This window comes from Acanthopagrus latus, chromosome 17 (assembly GCF_904848185.1).
Source record: "Acanthopagrus latus isolate v.2019 chromosome 17, fAcaLat1.1, whole genome shotgun sequence".
Taxonomy (NCBI): Eukaryota; Metazoa; Chordata; class Actinopteri; order Spariformes; family Sparidae; genus Acanthopagrus; species Acanthopagrus latus.
The window spans coordinates 7,476,195-7,498,365 of NC_051055.1; the positions used below are offsets into that span (position 1 = coordinate 7,476,195).

General features: G+C 43.0%; 2 protein-coding genes across 22 annotated transcripts in view; one reads left to right on the forward strand and one right to left on the reverse strand.

Moving 5' to 3' along the window:
- Positions 1-897: 897 nt before the first annotated feature.
- On the forward strand, positions 898-7,318 carry prss35 (serine protease 35). The gene is made up of 2 exons (XM_037072918.1): positions 898-1,080; positions 4,738-7,318. The coding sequence occupies exon 2, from the start codon at positions 4,757-4,759 to the stop codon at positions 6,029-6,031; it is 1,275 nt and encodes a 424-aa protein (XP_036928813.1). The 5' UTR covers positions 898-1,080; positions 4,738-4,756; the 3' UTR covers positions 6,032-7,318.
- A 1,098-nt stretch (positions 7,319-8,416) lies between these two features.
- snap91a (synaptosome associated protein 91a) overlaps positions 8,417-22,171 on the reverse strand; it is a 53,643-nt gene continuing 39,888 nt past the window's right edge. For 7 of the 21 annotated variants that reach the window (XM_037075135.1, XM_037075138.1, XM_037075137.1 and 4 more), the window contains 13 exons: positions 20,471-20,719; positions 18,921-19,004; positions 18,559-18,627; positions 18,062-18,187; positions 16,284-16,358; positions 14,984-15,211; positions 12,639-12,836; positions 12,520-12,538; positions 12,227-12,317; positions 11,859-11,948; positions 11,555-11,689; positions 11,272-11,360; positions 8,417-10,544 (listed from right to left, as the gene is read on the reverse strand). In XM_037075135.1, the coding sequence (XP_036931030.1) occupies positions 11,280-11,360; positions 11,555-11,689; positions 11,859-11,948; positions 12,227-12,317; positions 12,520-12,538; positions 12,639-12,836; positions 14,984-15,211; positions 16,284-16,358; positions 18,062-18,187; positions 18,559-18,627; positions 18,921-19,004; positions 20,471-20,719 (1,445 nt within the window). In that variant the 3' untranslated portion in view covers positions 8,417-10,544; positions 11,272-11,279. Of the gene's footprint in view, positions 10,545-11,271; positions 11,361-11,554; positions 11,690-11,858; positions 11,949-12,226; positions 12,318-12,519; positions 12,539-12,638; positions 12,837-14,983; positions 15,212-16,283; positions 16,434-18,061; positions 18,188-18,558; positions 18,628-18,920; positions 19,005-20,470; positions 20,720-22,171 lie in introns of those variants that run through there. The other 14 variants (XM_037075151.1, XM_037075150.1, XM_037075146.1 and 11 more) reach the window with 8 other exon arrangements.

Below are 22,171 nucleotides of genomic sequence, written 5' to 3' on the forward strand. Positions count from 1 at the left end.
GAAGCTGCAGATGAAGCTGTGTGAAATCTGACAAATCAACTTATGTGATGTCACTTGAGTCAACGTCAGTTGGGTCTAAAGACTACAAGTTACAACAATTATGAGCATAATTTTGTGTTATGGATTTAAGGACTAAGCAGATTGCAACCAACTGAACACACCTCATCTTACCCCTCCCCCAATACGGCTGCTAAAAACATACAAAATAAACAAGGCAAAAGACCCTCTGAGGAACCAAGGTGTGGTTTGCTTATTCAGAGCTACTGTAGAAACCCTTGACAAATAAAAAGACTCATTCTAAGGTAACAAAAACACAACAGTTCTTGGTTTCAGGCAATTATAGACAAATGAAAACACAAGTTTGGATGATATATATATATGTAACTAAAAAAGTGAAGTTGTATGCGTGGTCATTGTTAGATGACATCAGATACATGTCAGGGAGCACAGGCTGAACTTGGGTGCATTCACTGCACACGGAGGTGCAGCTCAGTCCTCGGTGTTTACACTCCACTGGCCTGGAAAATCAAAGGGCTGCAGATGCTGAGACGGCAACGCCTAAGAACCCATTGTAGAGAGCAGTGGAACTAATTCCATCACAGTCAGCCCAGAGTCCCATTGACTGAGGCTGTCCTCCTCCTGCAGCCCGCCGTCCACCAGGCAGCACACCTCCTCCTCACCCAGTAGACCAATAGACCACTGACTTCACCCAATTCAGCCTTTAGTTAGGTCGCTCGGTCCGGTCCCACCCATATGTGAACAGCTTTTGTCACAAGTGAAAAAAAAAAGTCTTTGACTTTTTTTTTTCTCCCCTTCCTCCCTCCCTCTCCTCCCTCTCCTCCCTCCCTCCCTCCTCAGCATCAAGTGCAGCCTGAGCGCAGCGTCCCGGCTGCGACTTTTTCCTCTCAGCCTCTTTGAAGAAGCAATGAGGAGCAGGCAGCCGTCGCCCCGCTGACTCCAGGACTGGTCTGGGATGCAGTGACAGCCGTTTGTTTTCCGCTGGGATCATATTTGTATATTTCTCGGGAAAACAAACAATACGTTGCGGATTTGGCAGATCCATCAATCGGATGCAAGCAGGTAGGGGAGCCTTTGTCTCTGCGCACAGTAAGAACGATCTCCGATGGAGCCGCGGGGGGAACACTGCGCGTCTGCACTTGTTTTTATTTTAATGTTGCATCTAATATTTCTATATTTTTATTTTCCAAATCGATTTCTTTCAGTTTTGACTGTTGCTTCTTTTCTTTGAGGGGGAACTTTTTCTATGTTTTTAATTGAACTTTGCGTCCGAAGTTATGCAAAATATTCCACATTTATATCAACACTCTCGGAGCAGTTTGATCATTATTAATCGAATTATTCAATCAGTGCATCGTATTTTTTTTTCCTTAAGAGACAGTTTGCATTGCATTGGTTTCCTGGGTATTAACAGACGCTGGGTGCCTTCTCCTTTGCACACACAGTGGCTGTGCTTCTACAGATGTGCAATCACAGATGTTATAGTTCACATTTCTTTGGATAGCTATTTGAATTGGGCGTTTATTTTAGTTGCAGTGCTAATAGCCATGCTTTTATTTTGGAAAGACAAAGGACAGCTTGGACATCTACTTTTTTGAGAGAAGAAAATGTATCATAATTTTTTTTTTTTAATTACATTTTTTTTTTCTTTTTTTGTCTGTTTCCTTGGTTGCTCCATGTAACACAGGGAAATGTGGCTGAGTTGCAGAAGTTGTGATAAACTAGTCCAAATGAAATGAAATCACTCTTATTTTTTATTTTTTTTTAAACTTGGTGTTGAACTAGACAATAGGTGGTGACCCGTGCCTGCTGGGCTGCTGATGGACCCTTGCTCCATAGCGCCACCCTTTGGTCATCCTGTCTCCTGGGTGCCTCTAGCAGTTCCTGTGACTCCCTCTGCTGAGGGGCGCAGAGGGCACAGCCTCTCCGTTCGGCTGACTGCAGTGGAAAATAGTTCAAATGAGCCCCTTCTGCGACCGAGAGCCATCATGGCAGCATATCAGTTTCCACTCTATGCTGAATAATTGCAGGCTTTCTTCCGGATTTGTGTTATGTCTGAGTCTGGTGGTGGGAGTGTGAAGCTGAACAGAAACTGAGGGTCATTTTTGTATTCTCATTTATTGAGACTGTTTTACAGCTCTTGCGGGCGTGTATTTTATTACCGTCTGTTTCGGGGCTGGTTAGATGTTGGCCACTGGGTTTGTTTTATTGGACACTGTGCGGCAAGCTCAAGCCAAACAGTCCCTTTTTGCACTTTGACTCACGTCGATGACAGTGCACTCACTGGAACTTGGGAGTTTCGAGTCAAACGGGAGATGTGGCCGATGAAGCCTCGACATGGTCCACAGGTGATGCTGTACACTCTCCCTCTCAGCTGAGTCTCCCAAGAGTCACGCCACACTAACACCTAATTGAAATGGAATGTGTGTCTGTGGACCCCCTGGCCAATCTTGAGGGCTTGTCCTGATGTCAGCCTGTCTGTCACACATCATTTAGACCCCTCTCACAGCCAGAGTAGATGAAATCACTGTGGCTTTTCACCCTGGACTTCTGTTTGAGATTAAGTGTTGGATTCGCACTCCTGCAGCTATGCATCCAAACGATTTTCTCTCCCTGCGTGACTTCATCACCACAGCCATGCTGACGTAATAAAGCTCCCCACTCTGTAGTTAAGTGATGGTCTGCTGAATCTATTAAAACTAAATTGCTATTCCTTTATAGGGGTTATCAGGATTGTTGGCAACGCCACGCTCCTACAGTAGAGGTATGAACTAGCAGGCTGTCTGCAGCCTGCGTAGTCTCTGTGTTTGATGGCATTTGTGTGCATGGACAAGGACTGGAGTGGAGCTGGGGAAACCAGATATGGTCATTACTGAAGGAGAAGGTTAACCATTGTGGCAAACCTCCAAGCCACTGTCTCAGCCCATTCAGAGGATCAGGGTTCATCTTCTCCCTCCTCGCTGCCCGCAGCCTGCAGCAGGACTCAGAGGACATAAATCTCCTCTTAACCACACAGCTAATGTATCAACTCCAGAGACATGCTTTGAGATCTTGAGAAGATTTCATGCAGAGTGCTGTTTCGTTATGCAAACTTGAGCATTTTGAGGAATAGTGCTCCTTAAAAAAAAAAAAACTGGACTGTCTTGACTGTGTTGCGCTGCCCCAGTCTCAGCTCTGGGCCTGCTGGATGTCTCTGATGTTGTGGGCTGTACTGCCTCCTTGTGGCTTTTAATGGATCTTTGTTTATTTTTCATAGACTGAGAGGAGTCAACACTGGATAAAAGACCCTCTCAGTTCAGGGAGATCTGAGTTAAGATGTGCCCAAATCTGATTAAAGAGTCCAAACAAGATAATGTTTCTACAGTACAGCTCTGTATGTCCCCTCTGTTACATAGCAGTGGTGATTACTGAAGCAAATATCACAGATTAAGCCGAACCAAATCAGTAGAATTTTACACTTTGATGGTAATATAGTGGATAAGTGGTCGCTGATTCGATAATAAGGTCTTTTACAAAAACACAGGGAAACTCTTTAAGCTAGCAGCTGACTGAACTGAATTTAAAGGGCACAATGCAGTTTGGAGCCCAGAATCCAGCTGAGAAAGTTAGTATTAACAATAATAATGTAATAATACCAATTTAGAGATAGTTATTTGATTTATTTTCTATATAAGCCAGCAGCAGTCCACAAGAGGAATAAGGTCCTCAGGACACTGTTTGATGCTGGAAAGGTAGCTACTTAGAAGGATCCTGCTAACATTAGCAAAGTAAGAGACTTTTTTCTTCACTCAAAATTTCTCCCTCAAAACTACATAGTGCAGCTTTAAAAACTAAAGTGAAGACAGGAGCAGTAACATGATATTAAGGCAACATGAAAGTTGGGGCAATCACATTGCATTGCATCATTTATTTGAATGGTGCTGTTATTGCTTATCTTAAATAAACAGGGCTAAAGATCTGCTGCCATGCTGGCAGCTCTGTAACACTCCATTGTGGCACTGCAGCGCTTCGAGTTAAGTGCTAATGTCAGTATGCTAACACAATGACAACACTGACATGCTGATGTTTAGCAGGTATAGTGTTTCCCATGATCCTCTTAATTTAGCATGTTAGCATGCTGACAATTGATACTAAACACAGAGTAAAGGGAAAGTAAGTCATTTTTGCAGCTGTTGCAGCTAAGTACTGGACCAATTGAAATTTGTCCAGAAGATGGCACTAGATGTCAGGTCGGGGGAAGTTATTACATTTCATCCTGTGGAGGACATGAATGTGTTTACAAAATGTCACAGCAGTTCATTTATTAGACATGGAGACATTTGACTGGGCAAATGCAAACCTTGACCTGCTGGTGATGCTAGAGGAAAGGTCAGGAGTTTACTTAAGCAAATGTAATTCATCCTCTGGGGACCATGGTAATTGATATCAAATGTTTTGTTTCATAGTTGTCCAGATATCTCACTATAAAATGAAAGCGTAAACCTCATGTAGAAGTCAAAGGGAAAAGTCAAGGGATCATCATATATTAAAGGAGTCATCATCTGGAGAACATGAATGTTCAATACTTCATGGCAGCCATCATTTCATATTGGACCACAGCGGTCAACCACCTGACACTGCCATTCCTGGAGCCATTTGTAGCTATTAAGTCACACAGTCAATAACTATCAATCCTTGTAACGTTAAACCTCATATTCCTTTTTCCTTTTTAAATTTCAGAGCCAGGCCCAACTTCACAATGGGCCCATTACCCCTGTGTGTCCTGCTCCCGGTGACGGTGCTGGCTGTGGTGTTGGCTGTTACTGCCGAAGAGAACGCAGTCGAAGATGACTATACCTGGCCGCAGTGGAAGGTGCCTCTGGTAAGAAAAAGACGCACCGTGCCTCTCAGCAGCCCAAAATTCTCAGCCCGTCCTCAGACAGAGCTGAGTGGGACCTGTGGGATTAAGTGTCAGCTTCGCGTGCCTGCTTCGTCTCTGGAGGACCTGGAGCAATTCCTGTCCTACGAGACGGTTTATGAGAACGGTACACGCACGTATACCTCAGTTTCTGTGCAGGGCCTCAATGAGGTGACTGCCTGGTCCAGAAATGTCTCATCTAGCTCCCGCCACAAACGAGAGGTGTACGGCACAGACACCCGCTTCACCATCTCTGATAAGCAGTATTCCACCAAATATCCCTTCTCCACCTCGGTGAAGATCTCCACAGGATGCTCTGGGGTTCTTGTGTCACCTAAACATGTGCTGACCGCTGCCCACTGCATCCATGACGGCAAGGATTATCTCGACGGGGTGCAGAAGCTGCGTGTTGGTATTCTGAAGGAGAAGTCCAGACGAGGGAAAGGAGGCAAAGGGAGAGGAGGTCGAGGGAAGGGCAGGAGGAGAAAGGGAGACAAAGATAAAGAGGAAGTGCAGGAAAAGGAAGAGAATGATGGGAAAGTGGAGCGTAAAGGAAAAGGAAAAGGGAGGAAGAGCCGGAGTCGGAGAAGTGCGGAGCCAGACAAACCTTCATTCAGGTGGACAAGGGTCAAGCAGACCCAGGTGCCTAAGGGCTGGTTCAAAGGTGTGGGTGACAGGCTGGCTGCGGATTATGACTACGCTGTTCTGGAGCTGAAGAAAGCCCCAAAAGTCAAGCACATGGATCTGGGTGTTATCCCTTCACTCAAGAAGGTCCCTGCCGGGAGGATCCACTTCTCCGGCTTTGACGATGACCGGCCTGGCAACCTGGTGTACCGGTTCTGCTCCGTATCTGAGGAGTCCAATGATTTGTTGTACCAATACTGCGATGCCAAGCCCGGCTCCAGCGGCTCAGGGGTCTACATCCGCCTCAAAGAGCCTGGCAAGAAGAAGTGGAAGAGGAAGATTATCGGGATTTTCTCCGGTCACCAGTGGGTGGATGTAAATGGGGATGGGACGCAGCAGGATTACAACGTGGCAGTGAGGATAACGCCTCTCAAATATGCCCAGATCTGCTACTGGGTCCACGGGGACTCAAGCGAGTGCCACGTAGCCTAAGGCAGTACAGGATCCCCCCTTGACCACCTACCCTTGTCCTGTCCCTCCGACCCACCTCCATCCAATATGCGACACCCTACCTACTCTTACCAACAAGTGTCATGACCAACCAGGGGCCCGACGACTGCCTGTCATCTTGCCACCTCCCTGTTACCTCCTGTGCCTCCCAGTGACTCTCACTACACTGATCAATAAGCACACAGCCACACACACACCCACACACACACACACACACACAATCAACAAACAGCAATACAGACTCAGTGTTGACAACAAAAAGAACTCGTCAGCACATCAAGAGAACTGTTGCTCGTACGCTTTTCTAATTTATTTGCTTAAAAAAAAGAGAAAAAAAATGTGTTGTATGTATTAACAGATCATTCAGATCTACAGTTTTGCTTTCTAGTTTGACTTTTTTTTTTTTTTTTCAAAGAATTGACCTTTTCAAATACCATTTTGGAAAGCTTGTATATTCAAATATTTGGGAGCAAAGCCCTGGTACATTGATCTTACATCCCAGTCAGGCTTTGTATGGAGGAACCAGCATCTTCCCGAGTTCTCCACCACTGTAAAGAAGAGCGCGCGCATCGGCTTTGACAAAAGACCCAGGAGAGATTAATGTAACTTTTGTTTTACATATTATGATATTGAAGATAACTGTTTTTATAAACTTTTTAAGTGAGCGAACTGGTGTTTTGCATTGTGTATATCTAGAACTTCTTTGTTTGTTTGTTTGTTTTTGTTTGTTTTTTACAGCTTCCTTTCTAAAAGAAAAAAAAGAATATTTTCTGTCTAAATAGAGAAAGGGTCCTTATGGATCCTGGTTAGAAGACTTTTTCTGATTTGACTCTCACAATTTTTTCTCTGTTCTTGCAACACAGTGAATGTGGTTTCATTGTTGTGCACATAATTATATCGGTGCTTTTCCAGAAGACGTGGTGCTAATTTATGGAATTGTAAACTTTTTTTTTCTTTATATTCTTCTCAGAATATATTTTGATAGCCTAGTACTGTAACTATGTATTTAATGTGAGGCCACATATTTGGGGTGCGATAAGATGGGACCGAAACCATTTAACAATTTACTTGAGCTGTTGAGATTTCTCTAATTCTGTGGGTTAAATGAGATTACAAAAGCAATATTGTTATATAATAACAAACTGAAATCTGGGATGTGATATTTTCGTGTTGTTCACGTTGTTCCAAAAACTGTATACGAGAATCATTCTGAATACCAAATACCTGAAACTAATGATGCAGATTGAAGACTACCAACCATTAAACCAAGATCACTACTTGTGTGTGTGTGTTTGTGTTTGTGTGTGTGCACTGGTTTGCAGAAGATAATTAGACCCCTTCCAGCAACAGTCACTGCGCTATTAATTATTCTAAGTAACTTTTAACCTACTCACTGCACAGGAGATCTCCTTAGAGAATGAAGTGTTGTACCATCTGCTGGCTGTGCTCTGTAGCATCCGGACCTGAGGTATCGACTGGTGCATTTTTCTCTTCAACACACATTATCATGGTGGCTTTTGCCATTAAATCTGGTCTAGATTTTCTTGGTCACCAGATAATAATTTGGTATGACCTGGGCGAGAGCCCTGATTCTCTGCCGCCTTGTCATGAAGTTCTACCGTCATGCCTATAAAACTTGTATTATCAACCAATAATCTATTTTCCTAAATATTTCCTTTGTATTGTCATTTCTGAAGTTTCGAAAGTGTCCCTGTAACTTTTCCAGTGATGCCCCCATCAGATAAGAGATTTCATTTGTACACAGAGTGAAAAGATGAGGACCTGAAAATACACTCGAAACAGATTAGATAAAACCATATATACTTGTTGATGTTGCAGGAGTACAGTATTGGGAATTAATTGTTGACATTTTTAGAATTGTGAAACAAGACACTCAAATGTGAAGGTGGCTGGTTAGGAGCCACTTTCATGGTATGGCAGACAGGCAGTAACAGGGTCAGGTGACAAGATCACTGTCAGCAGCTGCTGGCCAGGTGAGCAGTGGTCGGCTGAAGTAGCTGCCAGCTCCTGGTGTTCCTCCAAGCAGCACATGCTGAGGAGATGCTACTCTCCTCCTCTTGGTCCAGGAACAGAAGGGGTTGTTATATAAGGTGCAGTAAAACGAAATTAAGCTATAATCCCTCACACCTTCAACCCTCAGGTTTGCTTTCACAGACTTTAATTAATCAAATGACCAAATACCAAATGGTGCTTTCTGGGCACCCAAGGGTCTGGGGCCTATACCATTTGTCCACTTTTAGTTGGTAATCTGGGTTTGTTTAACAGTGATGAACATACTGTTAGTGTGGTCGGACAAAAACCTTAAATACTCCACCAAAGTAAAGAAAGTAAAGAAAATCCATCGTGGGCAGTTCAATCCGTCATTGAATTTATTGCACCTCGGAGGGCTTACATGCACTGGGGAGGGTCATCGAAAAATAAAAGTAAATTTACAACTAAAGAAAAATACAATTCTCATGAAAAATGTTAATAATCTCCCATTGTTTTCTCCGAATCACATCAGATTCTCACAACCAAATTGCTTATTCAGTCCACTGACATGACAACACACAGAGTAAGCTTTACATTAGTCTGGTTTACAGCACAGGACAAGGACCTCTCGTACATACAGCTGTCCAGGTGTATATCAACATATGGATTCCATTGTAAGTCTGCGGGATCAGAGGAGCTTCATGTTAAGATGCTTCAGGGGAATGAGATCATGGCTGGACAGTCAGTGGCCTCTTGTGGACTTCCACACTGTACACATCCCTCCTATGTGGCCACTTACATTATGCATTGTTCAATTGACAATGTGCCAAGGTCAGCAGCAATCAAATGAACAACTTCCACAAAAATTATGTTCAGACAACAATCAAACGTGGACTTGTCGTCAGCATTTGTCTCTGCACCTTCAGGTTAACCGTCATTCATTTGCAGTAATTATAATATTGTAAAAGCAGCGGTGCAGAAACACACACTGTCACTTGAGCCAGCATCACTGGGTGCAACAGGTCGGTAACGTAAAGGTACCCTGTGGAGTTTTTGACTATGAAGCATTGTTGTGATGAGCTTTGCTTGTAAACAATATAGGTTTCAAAGTTTCCAATATAAATCTACTTTGAAAGCGATTTGGTAAATGCATTCGACACATCCGTTGACCTCAAGGGCACACACAGCGCCTGTCTGATGAGAGACAGTGAATGTAAACAGAACTTTTCAGAAAAAAACTCTACAGCGTACCCTTAATTAAAGAAAGCTTTTCTGCGGGATCACCACGTTGATGATCTGCTATTCCTCGAAATTTTGATCTCCATGTCAATCACATACCATCGTGACGAGATTTTTTTTGTTTTCATTTGATCCGTCTGAACATAGAGTTTGGTATGGCAAAAGGAATAAATGACTCTGAATACAAAAATAACCATACTGACCGTCATAGTTATAAAGAAAGCACAGGCAACATACGGGCAGTGTCGAGACTGCAGGTAGACACTGATCACTCACTGTAAGCATTTTTTTCTCTGGAAATAAGTTGTAAGATATGTACTTTAATAGCAATGCCAGCAAATATTAACACCGGTCTGGAGGATTATACGAAAAAAGAAAACAGAACATATAAATAACATTGGACAAAAAGACAACGAAAGAAACATAAGAATGAGCCATGAGTATAAAAAAAGAAAAAAAGAAATAAATAAACAGAAAGGGTCACTTCCTGCTCTGGTATGATTCAGAAACCCACAGAAGTTGTTCTATAATATACAGTATATTAATCATATAGCAGTATTCATATCGGTTTTCCAAATACTTTTCAAAAGATGACGGGAAATAGAAGGATACTCACACGACTTCTTACAATTTCATGTCAGATTCACATTTATATTTCTCTTCAACAGACATACAGAATAGAGACGGAATCCTCGCCAGAGAAATCTATGTACATCAAAGAGGACCTTTCTGTAAACAACACACAAAACGTTTCTCCGAAAAAATCTACTGGGGGGCTTCGTTTACCACTCCCATCTGATCAGAGAGGGACAAAGATGAGCTCCTCCCCCTTAACGAGGAGGCGGGGACACACACGGGGCTGTGGGTGGGGCTTAGGACACCAAAGCACATCCATCATTCAACTCAACACTAGAAAGAAATCTAAACACATACGCCCTCACTTTCTCTCACCTACTTTTGTGGACTTTTTTTGTCAGGGTTTTGAGTGATTTTGTTTAGACAAAAAGATTAGTACATCTACATAAGCACACGCTTGTATTTTTTTTTCTCATATGTATATATATATATATATATATAATCCGCTATGGTTCACTTTCACAGTTTGTGCTACGACATCACACAGGAGTAGGGCGGGGCGTTGATGGGCGGGGTGGAGAAAAGAGGGCTCTTATAAGGTTGAGTAGCTGAGCATCGCTGGCATCCTGAGATGTTTGACGGACACCAGGCAAAAGGTGAGAGGGCTCGGCTGCAGACGAAAAAGCAGCTGGAAGACAGGAAGCAGAAACAGGAAGCATTTCAACATGAGGGACGAGGTTCAAGTGAAAGTTCTCTTCTGAAAGCTGACAGACTGATTTCATTTTTGTCTTCTTTTTCCTGTAAACACAGATGTTTATTTTGTTTGAATTTGGTGATTTCAACAGTGATATGTAGTTAATGATCCATCCTTCTGAGACTATTCTTTCCAATATTCCTTTTCAGTTCAAATAGTTCATTAAGCCATCTTGATGCACCGGTTTCTTTATTTCACAACTAGGAATGGTTTGGAAAATGGACGTCACATTTTAAAAAAAAACTGGCACTTACACCATACAGATCAACAGTAGGAGAGCACTGTCAATGAAAACTGTTGGTAGATCAAACTCTTGCCAAAGCCAGTCGAGAGAAGGGAAAGAAGAAAAGCCTCACTGGGGGTCTTTGCTCCTCTTTCAAAGAAATATATTCTCCAGTATTCTAAAATATTTTGTGAGGAGCTTTGAATCCAATCAAGATTTATTTCTAAATGGGCATGTGGAAGTAGAGAGCTCATTCACTATTTGATGATATTTGAAAGAAGAACACAGATGGTAGATGGTCTCTGAGAGTAGAAAAAGCTGGAGACATGGATCACCAGCTCCATCTGCAGGTACTGTACTCCACTGCAGTTCCACAGCTGCACAACAGAAGATACATACTGAACTGTATATACTATGTGTGCTGTTGTGAGCTTCCACCTGGGGCGTTATAAGAAGTCCTTGAGGTCGAGATCTGCCAAAGGGTCCTTAGGCTTCTTGGGGCTCTGGCTTGCAGGTCCTGGAGAAAGCTGAGACAGCAGGAAACACAGGAGTCCATATGTTGACCAGACATGGAATGGTGGACATACATACTAAACACGCACGTTGTGTTTTAGGATACCATTAATCCTCTTGATATGGATCACATACAGGTTTGCTATATTTGTACACAAATTGGACTCATGTTGATTGCAGGCTCTACTATGTGTGTGTGGTTGGTTACCGGTGCTCCTGGTGCAGCGGCTCCGGGTGCAGCTCCAGCCACCCCAGTGAAGGGAGGTCTCATTAAGGGCTGTCCCATCATAGGCTGCCCCATCATGGGTTGCATCATGGGAGCTCCAGGCCCTCCTGCAGGAGGCTGGTAAGACAGCAAGGACAGGACAACAGATTGGGATTTCTAAAAGCTGTGCAGATTAATCATCACACACCTCCGAGATGATCTCATCATCTGTTACAACATGAGCTGTAGATCCAAAAAAGGCTCACAGCAAAAACAGGGAACTCACACTGAGTGATATTAAACTCACCATGCCAAAGCCAGGCTGCGCAGCCATCGGTGGCACCATGGCAGGCGGAGCTGCTCCTGGTGCTCCAGGTGCTCCAGGAGCTGCACCAGCCTAGAGAGACAGGAGGATCAGAGTTCACCAATGAAAACTGCATGTTCTTAAAATCACAGCTTGTGTGAACTGTACTTTTCAAATGTTTGGATTATGATTTTAATCATGAACAATCACACATTTAGGTTTTGCCATGTTTATGATGTCTGGAGAGAAAAAAAAATTCAGTTTGTGGCAAGAAGAACAGCTCTAAACTCAGTTTGCAGTAAAACTACTTTATGGATGAGGTGTGATCTCATGGTGGGGGGGGGGGGATGCAGTGTCCAAGCTGTTTTTACCATGGGGGCTCCTGGTGTACCCCAGCTTGTGGGTGCAACCTGTGGCATCCAGTTGGCACCTCCCGTCAGCTTCTTCTCACTCATTGGGTCCCTAATGTACATCAAACACAAGATACACCTCAGGTTTTCCTTTATCTCATATGATTAATTCTGTTGCAAAAGTCCAAATACATTTAAATTTTTGAAAGCAAGATGTTTAAACCTAAAGACCTTGATCAGCCTTGACAGTGTGGTGCAGTGCAGTGTTATATCATGCACATTTGTGAAATTCAGATCTTTAAACACACACTTACTTTTTCTTTACCCCAAGGTCTGAACAAAAGGAGGGAAAGAAGAACATGTTAGATTTCTATTGAAACATTTATTCTACACAGAAATGACTGATCTCCAGACAACAAATTCTGCAGTCTACCTCCAATCAGGTTGGCCAGCGAGGAGTCCAGGTCTCCTCCGATGGTTTTGGTCGGAGGTGGGGTGGCGGGGGGAGCGCCTGCGATGCCTCCTGCTGCGACAGGAGTCGCCATGCTTCCTCCTGTGCTTCCAGCAGTGCTGCCCCCTGTGCTCTGGGGCGTTACGGCGGGCATCAGCAAGTCGCCTAATCCATCAAACACTTGAGGAGAGGGTTGGGATGGTGGGACACCAGATAAACAACACGGATTACAAACCTGCAAATCCTTAATCTATCTTTAACATGGCCAGAAGGCAGAGTCAGAACAGACAGTACAGTGAAGGAGACAATCCAGTGGTTACAGCATCAGTAGTCAGCTGTGCATCGCATGCACAATGTAGGACAGTGCTGTGAATACATTTGAGCATTCAAAGGGGTGTTATTACACTTGGCTAGTAGCTCAACCAGTTCACATGACAACCCAGGAGCCTACAAACTGGTTGATTTTGGAATAAAGCACTGGTTTGGAACAAGGGGGTCATCAAGGCCAAAGAGTTTCCAGGTTTTCATTCCATTCTGAAAGTTGGCGATGGGTGTCCCCACAGTCCTGTCAGGTGAAATCAAGTAAGACTTTGTCCACCTTCCATGTTCTGATGAAGCTCAGCGTAAATTCCGTCAGGTAATGTTTATTCACTCAAAATCTTTTTGACCCTCCTCCACTCCCTTCTCCTCCACTTCATCATATCTAGTGGCCAGATCCAGCTCACCAGAGTCTTCCTCACTGCATCCAGATCTTCAGCCATCCTCTCCATCCCTTCACCACCACCAGTGTCTCGGCTCCATCAGGGGGGTTTCCAATACTGCTCACAGCTTCACCCTCTCACTTAGAATATAATGGAGGTCACAATGTGGGCCTAATCGCATTTCTCATCTGCTATGCACATTGCATTGCATATTGGTATATCCCAAAATTTTAATATGTCACAGGATACTTATTATAATGCTAGTGCAATGCCCCTGGGATTCTGCATTATTTTCAACTAACTACTTGAATTGCTCCACTTTAACTAACTTAACCAACATTATTTTAACCCCTTCTTTATTACTTTTAGCTTACCATTTTAATATGTCCCCAACTGTTAACTCCATATGTGAATTTTTCTTCTATTCAAACCTAATAAATGTATTTTTTGAAATAACTACTCTACAATAACTATCATCTGGAAAGTGCAAAATTCACCCTTGGATAGTACAAATGTTGGGAGCCATTGCGCTTAAAGATAATGTTCAAATTATCATATTTAAATGATTTGGGAGGTTTTTAGGCCTAATTAACAAGCTTTGACCATTACTACATTTTAAATAGACTGTAACTGTAGGCAGTGTAGCAGAATGTTCTGCCCTGCACAGTAAAGGGTTCATGAGCTATAACGACATTCAAATTGAATCTTTTATATTTCTAACCTCAAAGGTGAACAAAGAGTAAGTTCTTTCATTACAATGTGTTGCAGTTATTGAGCACCAATGAAGTGTGTTACAGTAGCACTCTTTTGTAAAGGTGTTACAAATAAGGTGTTGGAAATAAACCTGGAGACTCTACTACTCCGACCTTGATGACATGTTGTAAATAGGAGACACTGCTCCAAGAGTCCAAGGGCAAATATAGATTTACTGTACAAACATAAAAAAACAGTACAGTGACTCTTGTCTCATGCAGGAGACAATCCAGGGTTCTGTTGCAACATGCAAAGACGCAGAATGGGAGACTTATCCAAACTGCACATGCTGCAATGCACTGCGAGATTAAACTCACCAATTAAAGATTAGAAGAAGCAAGCAATGAGCCAGTGGAGTGGGAGGAGTGTGTGTCAGGAAAGAGGGAAATAAAGAGAGAAATTGTGTCGCAGAGAGAAAGAACCAAAGAAAAAAAAATAAGACAGGAAGAAGAACAGACAGATTGCAGAGAGGGGTGGGGTGAGCAGGAGGTGGAGAAAAGCACAGCATTTGTGAAAGTGTGGTAAGTACAAGAGAACTGACTGAGGAGAGCAAGAATCATTGCGAGAGAGGCAGCGGTGGTGAGGAGTTAAGCAGTCAGCAGAAATACAGAGAACAGTGAAAGCAGCAAATGTCAGTGTGTCATTCATGCAGAAGTCAAGCTCTCAGCAGGAAGCGATAACCAGGTTTCTATAGCTCAGTTTTAATGAACCGGAGCAGAATAATGTGCATCGAGCAGAACAACTGTGCAAATACAATCAAAATTCTTTTCGGAAGTCCTCTAACAACTCACAAGACATGACGAAGAGAAAGATTACTAGAATGAGACAAAGATGGAGAACAGATCTTTTTCCAACACGTCATGGTCCACTTACTTGAAGCGTCAAAGCCACCAGAGGGCGCCGGTGTGGTGGATACAGGTTCTAATGCAGCTGGTACTATTGGCGCTGCTGCCACTGCGGCAGGTACAGGCGGTGCCGGAGAGGAGAGGGAGCCCAGAGCATCGAAACCCGACTCCAGGAGGTCGCCCTGCACCGGAGCTGGAGCCAAGGCTGGGGCGAGAGCTGGGGCAGCGGTGGGAGCCAGGGTGGGGGACATCAGGCCTGAGGGGGTAACAGAAGGCACTGTAACTATGACGACATGCAGCACTGCCATCAGACCCACAGTAAAACCATGAGAAACACACACTGAATACGATCACTGTCACAACAGATGGCACATTAGACGTCTTAAAAAGCAGCATGGAATTTGAGTTACTTCGGTGGAGAAAGAGGATCATTGCAGCGGCAGTGCACCACACAGAGACACATGACTCAACTACTTACAACACAATACATGAATAATCTGTATGATATGCCAGATGTTCAATGGAATGCTAAGTATTGAAGAAATGAATGCTAACTGTTGTATATATTATAAAGATTATCTGAGTATAAAGGCTTTTATGAAGTAGCTGCGTGGGGGACAAACGATCCAACATTTAACGAAGGAGACAAGGTCAAAGAAAACAATGAATACTTTAGTGTGGGAGAGTGTTTTTGGGCCGCCTAAGGCTGGGGCATGACAAGGAGATGATAATCTTCGTCTTCAATTTACTATTGTCCATAAAACAGTGACAGAAATTAGATTAGTGAGAAATTGGCTATGACATCAGCAGGAAGTTGCAGTGGACAGACATTTTGCAGACATTTCCAAATGAGTCCAGAGCTACTTTGGAACTGCTGTGAATTAAGTGTGGCCAGTCCTGCCAAGTGTGTGTCATTATTAATTTGATAAATGCGTCTCCGTCATTACTGCGTAATTTCTTAATCAGCATGAAACATTTCTGTCAGTAATTTGCCAGCAAAAAACCTTTCAGCCAGACTGTAGAAAGATACATCAGACATTTGCTGGTCCTTTCTGTCTTTCTAATTTAACTGTAATTTATTTAAAAATACCTAAGTGCAGTGTTTGTAAATCCTCTTCCTGAGATGTTTCCCTGCCCAACACAACTGAATCACATGATGAGCTCGTCATCAAGCTCAGCTATAATCCTGATAGCGAGCAATTCATTTGAATCAGGTGTGCTGGGACAGGGAAACATCGATAAAATGCACGACGGGAGGGAGGGATAAGTGAAAAAAAACTGAAAAATGATTGAAAAACACTGCCTTCAGTGAGTCAGACAAGTCTCACCTCCCAGCAGGTCGTCTCCAGGCCCTCCAGGAGCAGAGATCTGCTGTGTCTCCTCCACAGCGCCGCCGAAGGAGTCTGCAGGACCGTCCAGTTATCCACAATGCAGCATGGAGGGCAGAAAGGGGTGAGAGGTCAGCCCTGGACCACACACTGGGACACAGTGGGGGGTAGGAGACAAGATCATCTTCATAAGGCAAAACTATGAGTGACAGAAAAATGTCTAGTGAAACTGAGGAAAAAAAGAAACTTTAGGGTGGACAGAAGAGGTTTCCAGGCATGACGAAGCTTCTATAGGAAGAATATTTATCTCAGAATATACTGCATGCTCAGTTCTATTTTCAAAACATAGAAAAATAACCTGAGACCATTTCATGTTTTTCTTGATGCTTTATTTATCCTGGAGTGGGAGTTGTTCAAAAATGTGCAGAAGTACACAGCAACAAGACTGAGAGTTTACAGTCTGGCTGCACGACCTCACAGAGCTGTACTTAAAGCTAAATGCTAATGTCAGCTTGCTAACATATTCACATGCTGATATTTTCGTGTTCGCCACATGAACAATCTTAGTTTAGCATGTCATCATGCTAATATTTTCTAATCAACACTAAACACAAAGTATGGCTCTGGCTGTCAGGGATAACATTATTCATCCAGGTATTTGATCATAAACCCAATTCCTACCTGATGTGATATCACATGGTGCAGTCATATTATGATTTACCGTGTTACAATGTTTGTCTGTAGCACAAACATGTATTTAAGTCTCACTGTAATCCAATGGTTTTATTGACTAAATTACAAATGTAAATCCGTTTAGCAAGAAAATCACATTGAAAAAGTTTTGCGAATCTACCATAGGGATCAGAACACAACAGGGGCAGCAACCTCTCACAAAATGGGAATGGCAAAGTTCATCCATCTGTCGCTGAAAATCCAACAATGTTGTTGAAATAAAATGAAAATAAATGGACTGTCCATGGAAGTCTGATGCCCATCTGATTATCAGGAATGATTGTGAAACCAATATGTCAACCTCATGAAGGACTCTTTCTCTGATAATCATGACAATTTGTTCCACCAATCCATCCAGCAGATGTTGAGATATTCAGATCTGGATCTGTAGTGGTCTGCTGGTGGGGTTGACAGACAGACCGACATTGCTGTGACAAACCACATCAACTTGGAAAGAACCCCACCATTCTAATCCAGAAGCTACAGGCGCTAGTTCCGCGGCACCAGCAGTCTGGAGCCCCACCCATTGGTTGGCCTACTACAGGTGTATCACAATCAGTGTATATGTTATCCAGTACTTGCCAGTATGAAAACTTTCTTTTGAGAGATTAGAATGCAGAAAAGGTGCTTGAGACAATTCAAAATGATTAAATTCTCAGTGCACTGGTGTGATCTTAGATAACAAAGTTTTTTGTTGAACTGTAAAATATCTGCGACATCCTCAAATAATAACCCAACACAGAGATCACTGCCAAAAAATGCACATTTCGGTCAATATATCAAAATCAGAATGTTGGCATTGGCTCCATAGAGTACTGGATCAGCTTCACTGCAGTCTATCGCCACATCTAGAAGAGATCAACCTCACTAGTGCGAACATTTACCCATGAACTTACTGCTGGGACAACTGAGGATGGCAACAAAACACCAAGAAGGCAGAAAAGTAGAATTATAGAATGCACAAACAGTTGTTAAAAGTCAAGAATTCACATGCAGCATATGCTGTTGTAATGAAAGTGTGCTTTTTGTGTTCTCAGGTACAGTACCCAGCAGGTCAATGACAGGTGCTGGCTCTGCTGCTTTGGGTGGAGAGGAGGCCTCTGGGATGGGAGCTGCAGCAGCAACAGTGACAGGAGCAGCCTCAGCGGCAGGGGCTGGAGATGCAAATGAGTCTAAACAGAGAGAAGGGCAGAGGCAGACGCAGAAGGCATTCAATTATTCTCAGATCTAAATGACTACGTTTATCAGTTGAAACTTCATGGCCAAGAGGAGAATGCACTTCACATGCAGTTATTCTGCTTGATCTAAAAGGCTCGCAGACATGCAGCGAAGGAGCAGGAGAAGAAAGCAGGCATCCCTGCATCTTAACTGTGTATCCGCATCCTTGAAGCGTGCACCCTTTGGTAGTGCAGCACTGGTGTGCATGTGCATGCAAACACCAGCATCATGCAAAGAAAATTCATAGTAAGTTGAGACTGGCTGCACTCTTCATGAAAGGAGGGGAAAAACAGTGATGCAGGAAAGATAAAGCAGCTTAACTCACCGGTCACGATGTCTCCAACCGGAGCCAGCTCGGGCAAAGGTGAGGGCCCGCGTGAAACAGCAGGAAGGTCTAATATACCAATGCAAGCGAGAGGCAGAGTACGAGAAAGAGGAAAACCGTGGAGGTTGGGGAGCAAAGAAAAGTATTAGCGTGGCAGGTAGAAAGACACGGCGGTAGACAGCAAGCAGCCACAAGGACAATCCAAGATTTGACGAGTGGGTACATGCACAGTTCTCATACCACTATGGGGGACAAACCAAGACGTGTGGGGAAAAAAAACAGTTGACAGAGGAGTGGAGGTATGGAAACCAGAAGAGATGAAGAGGTTCCACACACAGAGAAATGGATATCAACTCCTGTACCTGCACCAAAAAGGTCTACGCTAGGAGTGGTAGCAGCTTTGGATTCTGTGGTAGGGCTTTGCTCAGGCATAGAATCAAACATATCTAAGAACAAGGACACACAATCATATGACATTCAGATTTCAAGTCCAGTGCATACGGAATGATGAGTTAAGAAGAGAGATGAGGGAGAGCAGAGAGAGCAGACATTTTGATTATCAAATGGGTAAGCTGCTGTGTATCTGTTCAGTGCAATGCAAACAGTGCAAAAGTTAAAAAGGGTATATTACCAAACTTCAGCAGGAGGACTTTCATATTTGGATCAATCAATTTTGATTATAAGAAAAGAAATCACCAAAGTTTATCTGGTTTGTCCCAAATCAGTGAGGTGACATCACAGATGGGTCCACAGCAGTGCTATCAGCTCTGTGAGGCTGTACTCAGCCACAGTGGTGGTCTGAGCTAAATGTTAATCTTAATATTAGCATGCTAAAATGCTAAAATAAATATCCTGTCTAACGTTCTTATGTTTTGTTGGTAATATTTGCCAGATTCTTTCATGTTTAACCTGTTAGCATGCTAACATTTGCTAATTAGCACAAAGCAAAAGATATGTGCTCTAGTGAATGCCATTCCAGTTACAAAATATTTTGCCAATAATCCTTGTAGATGTCAGGTTATTTCACTGGTACCAGAGGAAAATTCAGCAGACCACTACAGTCGATAGGATTTCTCCTTTGGGACCACTAAAAAGTTCATGGCAATCAGTCTGATAGTTTTGGAGTGGTCGTTTAGTCTGGGACAAAGTGGTGGTCAAACATTTCTCGAGCCAAATCATGTCACAAGTTATGCAGAGTCAAAGGGGTCTGGATCCCATCCCAGCTCACATTTGGCTTTAAATGGGCAGTTTGGACCCAACAATTCGCCCAACCTTCATGTCGTTCTCACTGCGGGAGCAAACCAGAGCACTCTGCAGAAACCCACAGCATATACAAACTCTGACGTTGAGCAATATTCCCTTTTAACTCAAGTGCATAAGCTACAATACAGCATTCTCAGCTATCACTATCTAGGACATTGGTAACAAGCACAAGAAGAAAACAATTTTCTTCCCTCTATGTTTTGGCAGTCTGTTAGTATACGGTTAATAATCAAGACAAGTTGAGCCCCCTCTGTTAATAAGAAGAGATAGATTTTCATTTATGTCCCAGGAGATTAAATTTACACTGAGATTCTGGTCGCCAAACAATCTATAATGAATCCATTAACTATTAAAATAGCATGCACAAGTGGCTATTTCAGTCCTGCAGAGGAGGTCAAGCTGCTTGATTAACTTGATTAAATGATCTGTATCTGAGGGAAAGGCATTATGGAAAATAGAAAAACAAATCTGAGATGTAGGGACTGGGCAGGTTATCGTCATTGTCACTACTGTCATCATCATCATCATCATCATCATCACTAGCAAGAGCAACATAGTCATCATTATCACAGCCTACATCATCATCATCATCATCTTCGTCGTCATAATGCAGGGCAATGCAGTGTTAGGCAAAATGAGAGGACATTACCACCAAAGATATCTAGAGTCGGAGCAGCTGCAGACTCTGTGGTGGTGGTGTCGGTGGTGGTTGTGGTGGTAGTGGTAGTGGTGGAAGAAGGGGTGGGGGCAGCGGGGGCAGCGATGGGGGCGACGATGGTCGGCGCCTCACTAGAGGTGGGAGGGATGATGGCGGTGGGCGCCGTGTCGGTGGGCCTCATAGCGAACAGGTCCAGCTCAGGAGCAATGTCCCCACTCCCCTCCGTCGTAGCAAAGGGGTCTTCAGGAGAGGCAGCACGGGGATGGCGTTGAGAAGTTAGGGGGATTAATGATTAGAGAAGAAGGGAAGGGGTTGGTAGGTTGATGGGGAAGGGGAAGGGGGGATTGAGGGTTTGTTAAAGCAACAAACACTGTAAAAAGCATATATGTGAGGCAAGATACCTCTGAAGCTCCAAATCAGGGTTAGATATAAAGAAAAAAAGCCAAGCACATGTCACTCATTAACTTCAGAACTGCAACCACAAGCTACACTGACAAGAAGGACTAATTCTTTATTAGTTATTAATCACCTGACAAGAGTGTGAATAGTTTTTGATTAATTACTAATTAATAACTAATTAGCTGTGTGATAAAACCATGATGCTACAGTAATACATACCTAATATAGGTAATAAAAGAAACTGCTTAAGAGCTACTAGGCTCAACTAGCCAACCCACAGACCAATAGAAGTCTTAGATGAGACGAAAGATACTGCACAGCCCCCTCACTAATGTTAAGAGTGTTTATGTTACCCTCTCTTTATTTCAGTTATTCAAAGCACCACTCTCTCAGAGTGGCAGAGTGCACTCTGGAAACTCTGTAATATTCCTACAGTGGAACTATGGGTGAATTAATTTAATTCAACTGATAATTTCACACACATTCAGAGTGAAAAGTGAGCTTTCCGTGTATGCAACGCTAGCTAGTAGCCTGTGTTTCTACAACTTTCTTTCATAGGCATGTTGTTACAGTAGAGTCCCATCACCTCTTACATTGTCACACACTTAATTACCCAAGTTAAATTCACTGCCAAATATTTTTCATCCAAACAACGTGTTTTTGTCAAAAAAAAAAAACCAGACACAAGCAACTATTAATTATCTCTGAATAATTCATGTCAATAGAAAACAAGACCACTACTTGAGCTACAGCTAAAGTCAGCATGCTAACATGACCACAGTTACTTCTGGTTAAGCTAACATGCTGAAGTTTTCAGAATTCACCATCTTAGTTTGGCCTGTTAGCATTTTAGCCGAAACTGATGAATGTCTCATTGCAGGTACTTTCACAAAACTTCTAATTTTGACCTGATGTTGGGCCTACATGGAACATCAGGGGCACACCAACGCCTGTAGGATTCATCCTCTGGTGACCATGAATGTCTGTACATATGTGTTAGTCAGAGATTAGACAACAGTAATTTAAGAGACTATGCCTATTGTTATAACTGACGAGGTAAGCCAACCTATAGGAAGCATTTACAGATCCTGGTTTGTGCTTATTAAAGCACTGTGTATAGGAGGTCAAATGTGGGAGCAGAATAAAGTTAATGCCAAAACAAGTTAAATAAACTGCAACCATTTGCTTTGCTGCTATGGTTAGCATTCTGTGCACAAATTACATATACCAACAAGAAGTACTTTTTATTGACTTTAAAAAAAGTAAATTGGTAGTTATTTTTAGAAAAAGGAA